Here is a 15,445-nt window from a genome sequence, read left to right as displayed (position 1 = left end):
TCAAGAAACAGTCGATCTCATTTCACGACTTCTTAATATGTTTGATACAGCTTTAGACGCGGCAACCGTTATGGTGGCTTTTAAGATAGAAATACTAATAACATGCTAATGGATAGACCAAATGCTTATGAGCCAAGCCATACCTAAAGATGATGAAGAAATGAACTTGTTATTTTCTTTCATTTTTTTTTTTTCATTTTCATTTTTTGATTTTTCTGCTGCCTTTTGTATTAATATTTGATATCAATAACATGGGACTTCCTTTCATGGCCTATTAAATTAAGCATATGTTTTGCTGCACTTAATTTAAATTTATTTCCTTGAATTTAATTATTTTTTAATTTTTTTTATTTCGTGCACCGCCCTTAGGCACTACACAGAAAGGGAGGGATGACCCGTGGAGGTCGTGTTTAGGGAAAATGATTTATATCCATGTTACACATGGGAAAAAGCACAACAATGCTCATGCAGGCCCACCAGCGGCCGAGCGGTAAAAGCCGCTGAACACTGGTAGATCGGGCCGGGATTCGAGTTCCGGCGAACGGGTTGGCTGCATGGGCGAATTCGTGTTTTTCCCCATGTGTAACGTGGATACGAGCCAGTTTCCCTTAAAAAGACCCCCACGGGACATCCCTCCCTTTCCGTGTAGTGCCTAAGTGTGGAGCACGTAATAAGGAAAAAACAATGCCCATGCAGTCAGCCCGTTCGTCGACACTCGAACTCCGGACCGAACTACCAGTGTCCAGCGGCTTTTTCCGCTTGGCCGCTGGGTGGTCCTCGAATTTCATTAGACATATATTTCTCATTTAATCAATTCTATTTGTATTTCGCGGCAAGGCAAAAATATATAAAATCTAAAACATCTTCATTAAAAATCCTTAAAATAAACACCAAATCAGTTGAAAACAGTTAAAATTTGCAAATAAAATTAAAATTTTTACGTAAAAACAAGCAATTAAGCCCACGGTCAGGAAGACCACATTTTCGGTGCACGGAGTTGACAGTTAACTTTTTGGTCCCGTTAAGACAAAAGGGCACTGCAGTTGATACACAAAGTGACGTAATTCCCTATTCTGCTAAGAGTTTCAAATGTAAACACATGGCCGCCTCGTTAGACGTATTGCATGCAGATTGACTATAGTGATAAAAACCTTAACCGAAATATAAAAGAACAAAATATTTAAACCACTTTATATAAAAAAAAAAAAAATTACAATTTACCAACATATAAGAATCAAAATACTGAGCTCATCGAGCCGGAAAACAGGGTGGGAATATATATACATATATAGTGACTGCAAAGAAAGAGAAGTGGGGCACAACGCCATGTTATAGCAGTCTCATATACAAAATTTCAATGTTTTACGGCTTCTCCTTCTTCAGTTATTCCAGATGGATATATATGTATGTACTTAAGTACAGGCGTAGCGAAATAATCCATTTTTAATCCATTTTAAATCCATTTTACAATTCGTTTTGCAAACAATAATCCTTTATTCTGTCTATACGTACAGATGTCACGCAAAAAAATCGTTTAAATGGATTCGAAAGTGGTCCAAATGGATATTTTCGTAGAAATATGATACCCGAAATTTATTGCGATTACGATGCTGCTTATACAAGGAAGTTAATGAACAAGGAAGGAAGTTAAAAGGACAAAGAATTTCGTATGTACAAAGAGAAAATAATTTTCGAATCCGAAAAAAAAAAAAAAAAAAAAAAAAAAAGCTTTAATTTCTTTTCTGCAACTATTAAACAGAAATTGCATAGATTTTTAATTTTATGATAACTTTAATATCTAAGGCAAAAACAATCAGAAGATTACAAAACCGTTCCATTACGAATAAGTACGGCTATTACATTCATTTGTAGTTCAAACCTCTCTTGAGCAATTTAATCTGTCAGCTAATAATAAGACATCATATATTTTGGTGCAATTGTTCTGACAGTTGTTCTGCAATTGTTCTGACATTTTGGTGCAATTGTTCGTTTCGAAACCTCAGGTAAGGACTTCATCTCTGCGACAAACGGAATCAAATATACGAGACATGATTAAAGTACTCGTACGTTAAGAGACATGATTAAAGTACGACATTTTTCATAAAATTTTATACATCCAAACAAAGTGTAATATAGCCAGGCCACAATATTGCTGTTATCAACCGAAATCACGCTTACAGTATTTTCCGCTATTTAAGCATTACTCATATTATTGCTTGAATTAGATAATTAGCTTAACTGTAGTCACTTTGATTGCAAAATTTGCTAACACTTTTGAATCAGCTGGATTAATTTTACCCCAGATATAGGTTTTTGTTCTTCACGGTTGCTTTAGCATTTTGATTACTGAGTTGCTATACTTCACCTACTGACCATCAGACTGAAACCAGCAAAAAAATGACTAAAGCGATAGAAAACAGTCTGTCGCTTTTAACCTTTGTTGGGAACAGAATAAAATTTAGCTTTAGTGAAGAATGATAGAGTAAATAAGCATTTTAATACCCTGTAGTATTAGTTAATTATTAAGTATATCAAACTTAATTTATTAAGAAGTATAGTATAATTAATTTGTAGAAAGTAAGTAGTATAATTAATTTATTGAGAAATAATCTGATAGTCAAGATGTAATTTATTATAATTTTAATTTTTAAATTGTGTTTTAGACAACAATGACTATTATTTGGGACTCAAATTATACAAAAGGTACTCTGCATACACGCGCAGCGGCCTTTAAGTATATGATGAAAGTTGTATACATGGGTACGGCCGAATCTTGAAAATGCAAGAATAAAATTGTACGTTTTACAAACACTTTCAAAGACATAATCGAATATTTATGGAAACGATTTATAGTTTTGTTTTATATTAACATACGCTCAATACAATTCCTAATGATAAATTCGGCATCCAGGAGGTTTACCGAAAGACGGCCAACCGCCATTACGCGCGCCGATAACCGATATTTGTTGTTATGCGCACGAAGGAATAGAACCTCAACTCGGACTCAACTCAGATCCTCTCTTCCTGCAGCCTTCAGAAGGTTGATGTCGACGTCAACTGTGCATAAAACGCTTCATGAAGGATGTGTGTAAGCGGAACGACCAGTCATTTAAGTGCCGCACACGTCACGTCATAGAAGGTAATGTTTGAGATGGCCATGCGAAGTTGTCCACTGGAAGGCTGATGAATAGCGGGCTGCATTCTTTATGGACGAGTCTAGACTTAGCCTCCAAATCTATGGTAAGCGTTATATGATTTGAAGAGAACCTGGAACCCGTTATCATCCAACAAAAGCACCCGTGAAACAGATGCATACGGAGAAGGCAGTGTATGTGTTTGGTGTGGTATCTCTTTCGGAAGATGCACATACCTCCATGTCTTTCCTCGTTTAAAAGTGAATGCTTAGGCCTTTAGAAATGACATCCATGATGCTTATGACTGCCCTTAAGCTGCAACAATGTATGATGATTTCCTGCTATAGGACGACAATTTTAGATCGCAACGAGATCTTCTCGTGGATGATTGTTTTCAGCAGAAACAATTCAGTTCATGGAGTGGCTAGCTCGATGACCGGACCTGAATCCTATCGAGCAAGCTTAGGATGCTTAAGGAAGATGTATAGCTACTCTCAATCCTTCGCCCCTCTTGCCACGCTTACAACCGCTTTACAAGATTAATGGCTCTCACTTCCTACGGTACTGATAAACCACATAATTTACAGCATCGCACATCACTATATGTGTTCTAAGGGAGATAATATTCCATACAGAAAGTAATTTTCCTATGCCAAACTCACACGTCCGATTTCTTCATTTTATACATATGGTAATGTCTATAACATCGTAATTGTCTGGTAATATCGTTTCATTTTATTTTATGCCTTACTATGTGGAGTATATATGTGGGTCAGATTCAATTAAGTGCTACTTGTAACCTTTTTGAGTAGTCTTCATTTCTGTGATTTGTTCTTTAATTAAAAGTAAACAGTGTATGTATATATAAATTTAAACGAAGAACAAAATAAGTGTAAAACTAGAACACAATTATGAGCTTCAAGCTGCAATAAATCTGTGCAACTATTTATTAAAAATAAACAAAAGCAAATTAAATCAAAATCATATTCACATTCTAATAAAGAAATTTGTTTTGCAAATGCAAACAACTATTGTAAACGTTAAACGAGACTTGTTCTAATCCCTAGTTAAACCAGCGTGTGAATAAATAAATTTCATATAATACTATTGCAATAGAAAATTTTAAAAACTTAATATCGAATTTAAATATCACTGCATATTTGCTTTAGGAGATTGGTGTAGCAAACGAAGTGTAGCGAACGATAATAACTAAAATTTAAAACTGCTAAATTTAAAACAACTAAAATTTAAAATATAATTTAATCGTTACATCTTTCATGTAGCTCGATTTATGTCCACCAGTTGCCGAGCGGTAACAGCCGCTGAATAGTGGTAGTTCGATCTGGGGTTCGTCTCGGCAAACGGGCTGGCTGTATGCGCGTTTTCGTAATTTTTCCCATGTGTAATGTGGATACGAGCCAGTTTTCCTTAAAAAGGACTTCACGGGGCACACCTCCCTTTCCGCGTAGTGTCTAAGGGCGAAACACCTGATAAGCAAAATCAAAAACCGACTTTATGCTACAAATCAGAAGAGTACGTAAAAATGAAGTAAGGAAATTCGACAGCTTAGTTAGTGCAGCATTTGTTAAAGCAACTGTAATTAAACATTCGCTTTCAGTTCTGATGTAACCAAAACGTCTTAGAAAGTCAACTAAATAAAGTAAAACCTTACAGAAATACTAGAAAGTATTCTCGTACTTACGTTATGCATAGCTTACCGTTGCTGCAAACTCCACAGAACACTTAGTATAAAATTCCAATAAATGAAAATTATTTCAAAATTTAAAAGAAATAGGTTTGGTACCCCATGTGGTATAACTCTTGAATTAACTGATATAATTATATCTGATTTCTCAGTTGCAATAAAAATTGCTGTGAATCCAAATTTTCTGTTTACACATCAAATATCTCAATACTAAATACTGGCAAGTAAAACGTCTAACGGAAAATTAAAAAAAAAAGTTCTGAGGAGATTTCTATTACTATGAATGCGAATCGAAGAAGATTATGGCTTTTAAATGCTTATTTTTACTGCGATCAACAATTAAAATTCGAAAATTAAAATATGATTTGTATTTTCTTTTGTTAGAAGTCTTTAGTTGTTAGTGTAAGATTTTGAATTTATTTTTTTTCTACTATTGTTTTTAAATCAATCAATTATACTGCATGCAAATTATTATGCAGCTAACACCAAATTAAGTATATGTTTTAAGTAACATTTAATAAATATTTCATAATCAAATAAAGAACGCAAGATTTTTGAGTGAAAGCATGATTATCTGAATTTGACAACATTAGAGAACCTGAAAGCAACGTGTCTGCATATTAGCTTGTTATGAAAGCGCAGAAGAACTATCTAATAAGACTGCATTTGAGGATAACTTTCTAAAGGAATTTAGCTTATATTTTCTTTATACATGAGAGAGGGAACAAGAAAATATCAATCATAAAAGGTGCAGAGAGTGTTAGCTGTTATCTTCGAGTTACAGCTCTTATTAATCGTTCAGTTGGATTTTATCTACATACGTTTTAACTAATAATTTTGGAGTAGATAAGATTCCATATGGACAATCATTTGCCAAACACAACATTCAGCCTAGCAGGTTTAATTGAGTCTTAGTTTAGTTTAGAAAATGCCCAAGGTTTTATATAAATTGCTACACAGAATAGAAATGATTCCAGATTGTCGATAATAATTGTAGACTAAAATGAAAAAAGAAAAAAGAAAAGAAAAGAACTCATGAAGAGAATGAATTAAAGAATTACAAATACATATTAAGGTATTTCAAGTTCTATATAGAACAACTGATAAGAATGAAGTGGAAACTATTTCTAATTCGTCCTATTTGAAAGCTCTTAGTATCGTTGAGTCCAATTATTCGTTATTTCCTCGGAAGTACTGCGTAGTGATTTTTTAATTTAATTCAGTTGCTCAAGGCTTTGATCCAGGAAAGATATCCTTAGAGTAACGATATGTGCATGGCTGCACTTTATTTTAATCGTTTTCAATCACCATAAAAACTGATTAATCTCTTGCGTCGAGTGATTTCAATGGATTTGGCCCCCGAGATATAAAATACTTCGGCGTCGGACATCTAAATATTGCGTAATTGATTTCCATTGCAATATAAATTCTTTCTCAACGCAAAACTTTCCGGAAAGAAGTTTATCGCATTTCTGTAGAAAGCTGATTACGTTTAATAATTTACTATGCAAAATACATAATTTTCTGTCTTTATTTTATGATAAAAATATTTCCTACAAACTGATGTAAAATATATATAAGTATATTGAAATAATTCTTATATTGAATTTAAAATAAACACACCTTATCTCACTCTAATAATGTAATTTAATGCATTATATAATTTGGAAACAATTAACGCATTAAATATGTTTTATTTCATCCATTGATTTGAGATAAAAACGTAACATAACTCCATGAGGGTTTGATACATTTAAAAGGGGTGCTCTTACGGTTTGCGAAGTTATGGTAATGTTTTTATTTCTTTGCTAATTTTTTAAAGTTTATATGTATTAAAGCAAATAAATTATGCACTAAATGAGCACATTGCAGCATCTAGATCTTAATGACTAGAGGTTGATGTCACATATCATTTACAAGATTATTTGCATTATAGTTTACATACTGCTAAATAATAATACTGCTAAATAATACTGCTAAATAATAAATATAATAAGATAAATCTTACAATTTCAGTTTAAGATTTCAAATACAAAAGAACCACATGCATTATAGCAAAATTAGTTTTCATGGTTGTTTCTCTAAACGAACTGTATCTTCTTTCTACTGCCTGAACCTTTCGTAAAAGCAGATTTCAACTCTGCTAAATAAGCTTATTTGATTTTTAACGAAAAAATATCTGATAATATTTGAATAGAATATTTTGCAACGATAAGTTATATCTGCTGTTATCTAAGTTATATCTGCTGCCCAGATGGTACAGTAGTTAGGGAAGACCGACTGCGATACCATACTGCTGGGTTCCAATCCCAGAGAGGGCAAGGTTGTAACTGTCCGTTTCTTCATAAGAGGCATAGGTGGTCCACCTATTAAGTGCTTCCATAATAAAGAGACTACCGCTTCCGGTCTTAGTAGGGACGAACGTCTATGAAAACTTGTGCCGGCCACTGGGCAAAACACACACAATAAGAGGTATAGCATGTTTATCACATACATCACATATACGAACTGATTTCTAATACACTAAATACCATTACGACGAAAGTTTCAAGTTAAATCAATCAAAAAGATATGATATAAACTATCTATTTACATAAATATTTTGAATCTTATTAACGGATCTTTGGGTATTCTGTTTGTGTCTTATATAATTTATTTACATCCTTTATATTTTTATATTTCACTGCTGTTGTGAAATGTATCCCGTAAAAGTGTCTACCTAGTAGTTGGTTAAATTTTTGTTTGTCTCTTTAAAAACAATCTTAATGGATAAAAAGGATTAAAATATCTCATGCAATATATGAATTTTTGGAAGACAATTTTCATTCAAATCTTTCTTATTTCTTTAATTTATACATAACATAGACTATTTAATAATGACAAATTTCACCCAAACATTCAGTATTATTAAATAATTCTGAAGAAATGATGAATAAAAATGAAAAGGAAGAGGAAGGTGGTAATTTCTTTTATTTGCCTTACGTCCTTCTAAAGATAATACTACGCAATATGTTTCTACTTAGATATATTTTGCAAAAATGACTCAATTTAACATGCGTTAACGTGAATAATTGGGATGAAAATTTAAATCAAGAAAACTATAAAAATTTAGTCGTTCCGCTACTTGCACGAAAATGATGTAGAATAAAAAACGCTGAAAACCAAAAAAAAAGCAAGCGGTAAAATGACCTGTGATTCAACGCATTCAAGGCAAAAAAAAGCTGAATCGGCACAATAAATTTCAGATATATGCAATAAATTCAATGGCACTGAGAGCATTACAAATTTACTATCACATATTGTTATGCCACTTCAACTATGGGGTTATTTAACGATCAGCTTCTTTGCTATTAATTTCTAGAAGAATCATTGTAAAAGAAACTGAACAGCTCAAATTTAATAATGTAAATGAATAATACTATTAACTTGCAGTATTATTGATATTCCGGGTTTTTAAATTAAATTAGAAATTCATATAAGGGTTATATCATGAAAACGATGGTAGTATAAAACTTGATAATAACAGTAGTATAGAACTTGTTGATAATAATTTATTTTAAAATATCTCTTGCAGTATTGTTGATATTAAAGTTTTTAAACTAAAATTAAAGGTTCATATAGTTCAAATTAAAGGATGATATAATAAAAACGATGGCAGAATAGAAATTGTTGATAATAATTTATTTAAATCTAATTACAAAACGAGACGAAATTTATTTGCGAAATGCAAAATGAGACGAAATTTAAATTAATTAATTTTGATTTAATTATTTTTAAAGCTAACGGAAATATATGTGGAAAACCTAAAATACTTTAAAATTTCATAAATAAAGTTAAAATAAAAATAAAGTTGTGTTTAGTCGATTATTCATTCGTACTGTAAGGAAAGATGGTAAATGTATGCTAATCTGAAATTTTCATTCATTGTTAAGGCTGAGTTGACTAACATAAATCACGTTTCTGATTTTATTTATATATTTTGTTCTTTTACCAGTGTATTTGACAAAACATATAACTACTATCAGGAAAAAATTCTACGCAGAATTTTATGGCATGTTGTTATTTGATAATACACAAGTATATTTTATTAATGAATTAATGAGTACGGCATATTTATAAATGCTATCTCTGCAAACATATAAATTAATATTCCAGCAAGTTATATTGCATTTTTCATTAATTCTAAAATTTTCGATTGATTTGGACTGAAGAAAACTAATGATCTTAATAGTCATACATTTTAAAATATATATTATGTTATAATATACAAAATTTTATAAATAATTTAAAAAATAAATTACACTCTCACAGCTATTGAAACAAAAATAATTAATTTAATCAACTTTTCATAAATGCAAAAGAGAACAAAATTTATGTTTAGTTTTATCTGATCAACTTAGTCTACCCATTTAATATATTATAGTATTATAATTTATGCTTTATTTAATTAAGTAGTTTAAGAAGTAAAATTAAACAATAGCAATTTTAGATTTTAATATCAATATTAATTAAATAATTAATTAAACTTTAAAATGTATAAAGAAGCAAAATGTTTTTAATAATATTCTTTTAAATATGCCCTTTATTCAATAATAATTCGACCTAAGGAAGATGCGGTTGTTTTCCTTAGACTTTTAGATTAATTCAAATGTCTTACATTCTTGTGGCATGTCAATTGCAATGCAAACATTCACAAAAGAACTTACTTGGAACTTATGTCCAAAATCCATGACGTGGCTTAATTTTCAAACAGCGCCAGCTTTACGAAATTGTGCACTTTCTCATCCAACAAACAATTTCTTGTTCGACTATCCGCAGGGAGAGAAAGTCCTTTTGCTGAAAACTTTCTTTTCCATCAGTTATTTTGTCGGTTAAGCTTCACTGAACAAGTTCTAAATAACTTCCTCGTTTCCATAGAAACAGGACACGCGATATCGGTCCCTTCCTGAGGGCCTTCTTTGAGACTAACTTTACTCTGATGCCATAATTAGAATGGAGTAAAGTGGTCAGTAGAGGGACATTAAATCAGTCACTATGTCACAAGTGACCACAGAGGAGAACTTTTATCCTCGACTGGTTGAGTTCCTTTCTTCATCTGGGACTTGTCGTCGTTGATTCTTTCCTTAACATGTTTCGAAGAAAGATTCATGACTGTTATATTTGGACTGCCTTTCAACTATTAGAAATGAGATATTTTTAGGTACTTGGATATCATTAAGGGGAAATTTAGACTAAGGAGTAATAAATTTCGGTAAAAAATAGAATTAGAATTGACCACCAAAATTATTTACAGAATAGGCTGCCTGATTTTATCTAAAGAGGAAATGATGAAAGCATTCGGCCTTTTATGCTACAATTTCAAGGCATATCATGTTTAAGAAAAATGTAAAAATTTTGTTTGCTTCTTTAAAATATTGCTGTGCTATATTTCTGCGTTTTTAGTCAGTGTTGCAATTAGATTTCTTTATATACTGGTGCATTTATGTATGAATAGTAATTAATTCAATTAATTTGAGTTAAAATTCGTGATGTTGTAAAGTTAAACTAGTTAGCTATCTAGTGACACTTAGTTAAACCTCTTTAATTAAAAAAAATCATCTATGCAAAATAAACAGTAATCTATCTAACTAGAATAACATACCTGAGAGGTTTATTAAAATTAGCAATAGAGAGGCACTTGAAATTCAACTGTAATGATAGGCTTTCATTTGCTTAATTATTTAACTATATTTTTTAACGTTAACTCAAATTCAGTAAACAGAAATAGCTAAATTCACAAGGAGCTAAGTAAGCACTGTCATTTAGTTACGTGGGTGGCCCTCGTCTTCTGCCAAACAACTATTTTGGGTGATTGACATAGTACTACCTTGAAATTATAAATTTCTTTATTTAAACTTAAATTAGTTTGAATTCTGGTGACCTAGAAGGAAGAAATGGAAGTTACACATAAAGATTAAAAGAAAATTTAATTTAAATAAATCTTAGAACATAATATACTGTAAGTAGGACATAAATTGAACAGATCCGAACTTAAGAATTAATGGAGGGCAAGCACATTGTCAAAGGAGATGTGTATTTATCCATTATTAGTTTCAGTGTCCAACAGTAAAATGTCAAATTTTTGAATTATAAAATGACAGTTTTATGGTTTAATTAATTTAGTTATTTAAGATGCTTTTTAATTAAACGCCATTTCCCCTGGCATAATTCTTAACCACAATAACAATTTCCTTCTATATTTTCCTTCCCAACTAAAACGTTCTATTCATGCCATAACACGATTCATGATGAGTAAAAAGCAGATTCGAGATACGATCATCAAATTGGTGCAGAAGCTATCTGAAATGAAAAAGATTAAACTATGAAACCAGAAATAGCAAACCAATTATTTTATGCTGAGTCCCAGAAATAATTAAGGATAGTTAAATTTACTTTATTACCCATGATACTTCGCATTTGTAAAAAGCATAATAATATACTTCATGTCACAATCCTATCATATAAAACGCAAGATTTCCAGTTAAATCCAATAGTTAAATCCAATTTCCGTTAAATCTACAAGTTTGTTTGGTATACCTAACACAGAAGTCCTGGTTTTCTGTCCACTTGCACCCGTCCTGTTCTGCCTACAGTTACGCATAATTAAATATTTATACAACTATAAATTATTGAATTGATTACCGATATATTTGAAAATACAATTAATATAAATGGAAAGAATTTTCTTCTATGGTTATAGAAGTTTAAAGCATATTTCGCTTTCTTTACTTGGTAACTTTCTTAAATTTCACTTGATATGGTAGTAACACATATATAAGAACATTTCTCATGCAAGTATACAAGAATAAGATTTATCATATTATGTCATTTTAGCATAGAAAAGTTATTTGTAACAGGTTTTGAAATGCTTAAAAATAATATACTGTTAATATTATATTGAACTGCTAGAATACATGCTTGCTAATGAGAAGGGGAACTATTTAAAATAAAAATGGTAAATGAAAGTTGAAATTATATTTCGGCATGGCAGACATAACTATGGATAAATTAACATTTCTATGGATGAATGATGAATTTCAATGAATTATGGTCATAATTTCGTATTTATCGGAGATGTAAAAACATTTAGATTGCTAGATTTATAGCCAAGAATCTAACATTTATTATATCTCTGATAAATCTGAAAATTATGGCGTTAAATCTAGAATTGCAATAAATGCTAAGTGCACTTAGGTTAGGTTATTTGAATATGGTAAAGCCACGAGGGCTATCTGCTTAAGAGGAGGAATGTTTTCGTGTTCGTGGAGGATTTTCTGAGGGAACCTTGGACGTATTTATGTTACACATGATAAAAAACCATGAAAATCAATCATGCAGCCAACCTGTTCCCCTAGGTCCAAATTCATGTCAGATAGAACCACCAATTATCAGGGGTCTTAACCATTCGGCCGCTGGTAGGGTTAAATGCAAGCGAGGAATGCTAAAATAATGGTTAATGAATGATAAAACTAAAAATTGATCTCCTTCTAATATAAGCAGAAATAAAGATCACTGCAACCTGAAAAAATGCAACCCTTTCGGGGAGATGTAAAATTATTTTGCTATACCAGTTTCGTGCATGAAGTTATTACTATATTCCTATCAGAACTTGTATTTCTTAACGAATTAATAGAAAAGTTAAAGTAAATAGAAATAAACTTTTCCTTGATTAATGCAAAGTAATAATATAATGTTAAGCGTATAAATTTATGTCTGGCTTTCAACTGATATTATTGCAATTGCGAGAGCAACATAAAATAAAGTAATCAAATGATTTCAAAGCGGAATGAATGAAGAACTTCTGAGATTAATTTTAATCCATTTTTAATCCATTTTTAATCAGTTTTTAATCAGTAACTAGCAACGATCACATTTGTGCAAAATCATGACCGAAGGAAGTGATCATCGCGCTTTGTCATTCTAGCAAATTGTTGAAAATGTCGCAGAACGGCTTTTGCTTTTGCGTTTCGTTTTGTTTCATGAAAATAATCAAGCCGTTATAGCAGGGGTAGTCAACCTTTTTATGCCTACCATCCACATTGTAGGTTGTACGCTTAGTAAAAATATATATAGTTAAATTTATCCATTTATTTATATTTTGCTTATATTTATAAGAGACATAAACTTTACGTCCCGCGTAGCTAGTTGGGACATCTATTCCTGCGAAACTGTTTTGGTTAGGGACCCTTAAGTGATAAAAAAACGAGAAATTTGTTTCTCTAAAATACACTGTATAACAAAAAAAAAAAAAAAAAAAATTCGACGCACCAAGAAGGAATCATTCGATTGTTTTGAAATTTCGTATGCGTAAAAGTTTTGATCAAATATGCAAATGATTAAAGTTGCTGTCCAATGAATGAATAGTCGCATCGTAACTACGCAGCCAGCAGATGTATATAAGGAGCTATTCTTGAACTGTTGTTAAAATTTCTGCTGCATTGCGATTTAGGATAACTTTGAACGACTGAAAAATGCCTCGCCGCAGGATTCGAGCTTATTACGAGCAACCGTCAGAGTTTGAAAGAGGTCATATCATTAAATTGAAAGAGGCAGGTTGGGAAAATCGGAGAATCTCTCGTCATGTTAGTCGAAGCGATACGGCGATTAGAAGATGCTGGCAAGCATGGGTGGACAATGGCAGTTTTCAGCGTCATGACAGTAGCGGTCGACCTAGGACCACAACAGATCGGAAGGACAGAGTGATTCTCAGATCAGCTGTCACAGCGCCTGATTCATCGCTATCAATTATCAGACATGCGATCCGCACTTGAGTGTCCACCATCACCATTCACAGACGCCTGATAGAGCGAAATCTACGCTCGTACCAACAGTTACGCCATCTGCCACTCACGCCTGCACACTCTGGAGCCAGATTACAGTGGTGTTTGGCTTGGTCAGGTTGGAATGATGCTGACTGGATACATATAGTCTTTAGCAGTGAATCCCGCTTTCAGCGGTGTCGTGACGATAACCGAAGACGTACCTGGAGACGCCCTGAGCAGCATGCCGAACCTGCTTTCACTATTGCACACCACACTGGCCCTCAGCCAGGAGTTATGATTCGGGGTGCCATTTCACTTAATAGCCTGACCCCCTTTGGTCGTCATTAGAGGCACACTTACAGCACAGCGATACGTCGACGACATTCTGAGACCTGTTTTGCTACCGTTCCTTTTGCAGTACCCTGGCCTTATTTTTCAGCAAGATCTCATAGGGCACGTGCTTCTATGAACTGTCTTACAGCTTGTCAAACACTTCCTTGGCAATCCAGATCTGTCTCCCATCGAGCATGTCTGGGATATGATGGAAAGGCGACTGCATCTACCAGGGAATATTGAAGACCTAGCTCGACAATTGGAGCACATTTGGCAAGAAATACTGCAGGAGACTATCCAGGATCTTTATCATTCTATGCCAGGGGTTTTCAACCGTACGCAAGAGAAAAATAGGTGGTACGCAAAGTGTTTTTAACAATTAAATTCAAAAATTGAAACCCCAACACCCTGATTGAATTTTTTCTCTAACACTCGTAAATTTTTGCGGTTTGACTTTGTTCAAAGTCAATAGTCGCATATAGACTTTAGCAATAGGCGAACGATGTGTCTGCATGGCAGTTTTCGTGATTCTTCCATGTTGCACGTTTCACAAATATTCGTTTAGCCGTAGACATAAAAAAATGTGCCATAAATGATGTTTTTAAAAGGAATGATAGGAATGGATGCTATATTTAACAGGGAATGAAAATAAATTCCTATAAAAAAGATAACATCATTCCATTAATTCTCTTAGAGTTTATCGATTTATTAGCATATCAGCATTTATGTCGCTGGGCCCACATTCTTCCATTTTCAAGAAAATAATTTTTTATGCCAGTCTGGTGTCTCTAACAGTACGTATTTTGTCTTCTTGCTGCTTTGTATTCCTTACTTTTCTACGCGATTTGAGAACATCGTCGTCTATTTTTAAAGAACTCATAATGTATTGTGCATTTAAATATTTATGAAAAAATAATAAAACAAATCTAGATTTTATAAATGGAAAAATGGTTATTAGAATTGACTAAGCGGAAAAGTGACGATTCACCCACGTGATTGATCCAGGACAATCTACTAGCACTAAGAATTCTGAAATGAAAAGAAAATTTTTTTCTAGAAAATATAATGAAAGTTATTCATCATCTGGATTGACTTGGAATGGAGATGAAATGGACCTTTAACCTCAATGTGTTGTTTGTGGTAAACTATTATATTACAATCAAAGTATGAAACCAACGTTTCTTAAAAGAAATCTTGAATCTAAGCATGCCAATTTAAAGTATATACCTGAAGAAAATTTTAAGAGAAAATTATCGGAGTTAAAAAATAGTAGACACGTAATGAAAGGTTTTGTTACTTCAACTGAAAAAGCTTATGAAGCTAGTTACCTGATAAGCCTAAGAATTGCTAAGACTGGGTAGTCTCACCCTATTGGAAAAAACCTTATATTACCAGCAGCTAAAGATATCGTTTTAACATTATTTAACAAAAAAGCTCTGATGGTATTTTATCTCTAATGGTAATTTACCATT

General features: G+C 32.5%; 1 protein-coding gene across 1 annotated transcript in view; it reads right to left on the bottom strand.

Moving 5' to 3' along the window:
• LOC118182058 (uncharacterized) overlaps positions 1-9,837 on the bottom strand; it is a 50,719-nt gene extending 40,882 nt beyond the window's left edge. Inside the window, exon 1 of the mRNA XM_035351336.2 lies at positions 9,546-9,837. Coding sequence (XP_035207227.1) covers positions 9,546-9,569 — 24 coding nt within the window. The 5' untranslated portion in view covers positions 9,570-9,837. The remainder of the gene's footprint in view (positions 1-9,545) is intronic.
• Positions 9,838-15,445: the final 5,608 nt, after the last annotated feature.

The sequence above is a fragment of the Stegodyphus dumicola genome, chromosome 6, assembly GCF_044657685.1.
Source record: "Stegodyphus dumicola isolate Sdum_Otavi_A_Nest chromosome 6, ASM4465768v1".
Classification (NCBI taxonomy): Eukaryota; Metazoa; Arthropoda; class Arachnida; order Araneae; family Eresidae; genus Stegodyphus; species Stegodyphus dumicola.
Note: the sequence above shows the minus strand (reverse complement) of the source record. Positions and strands in the feature narration are given on the sequence as shown.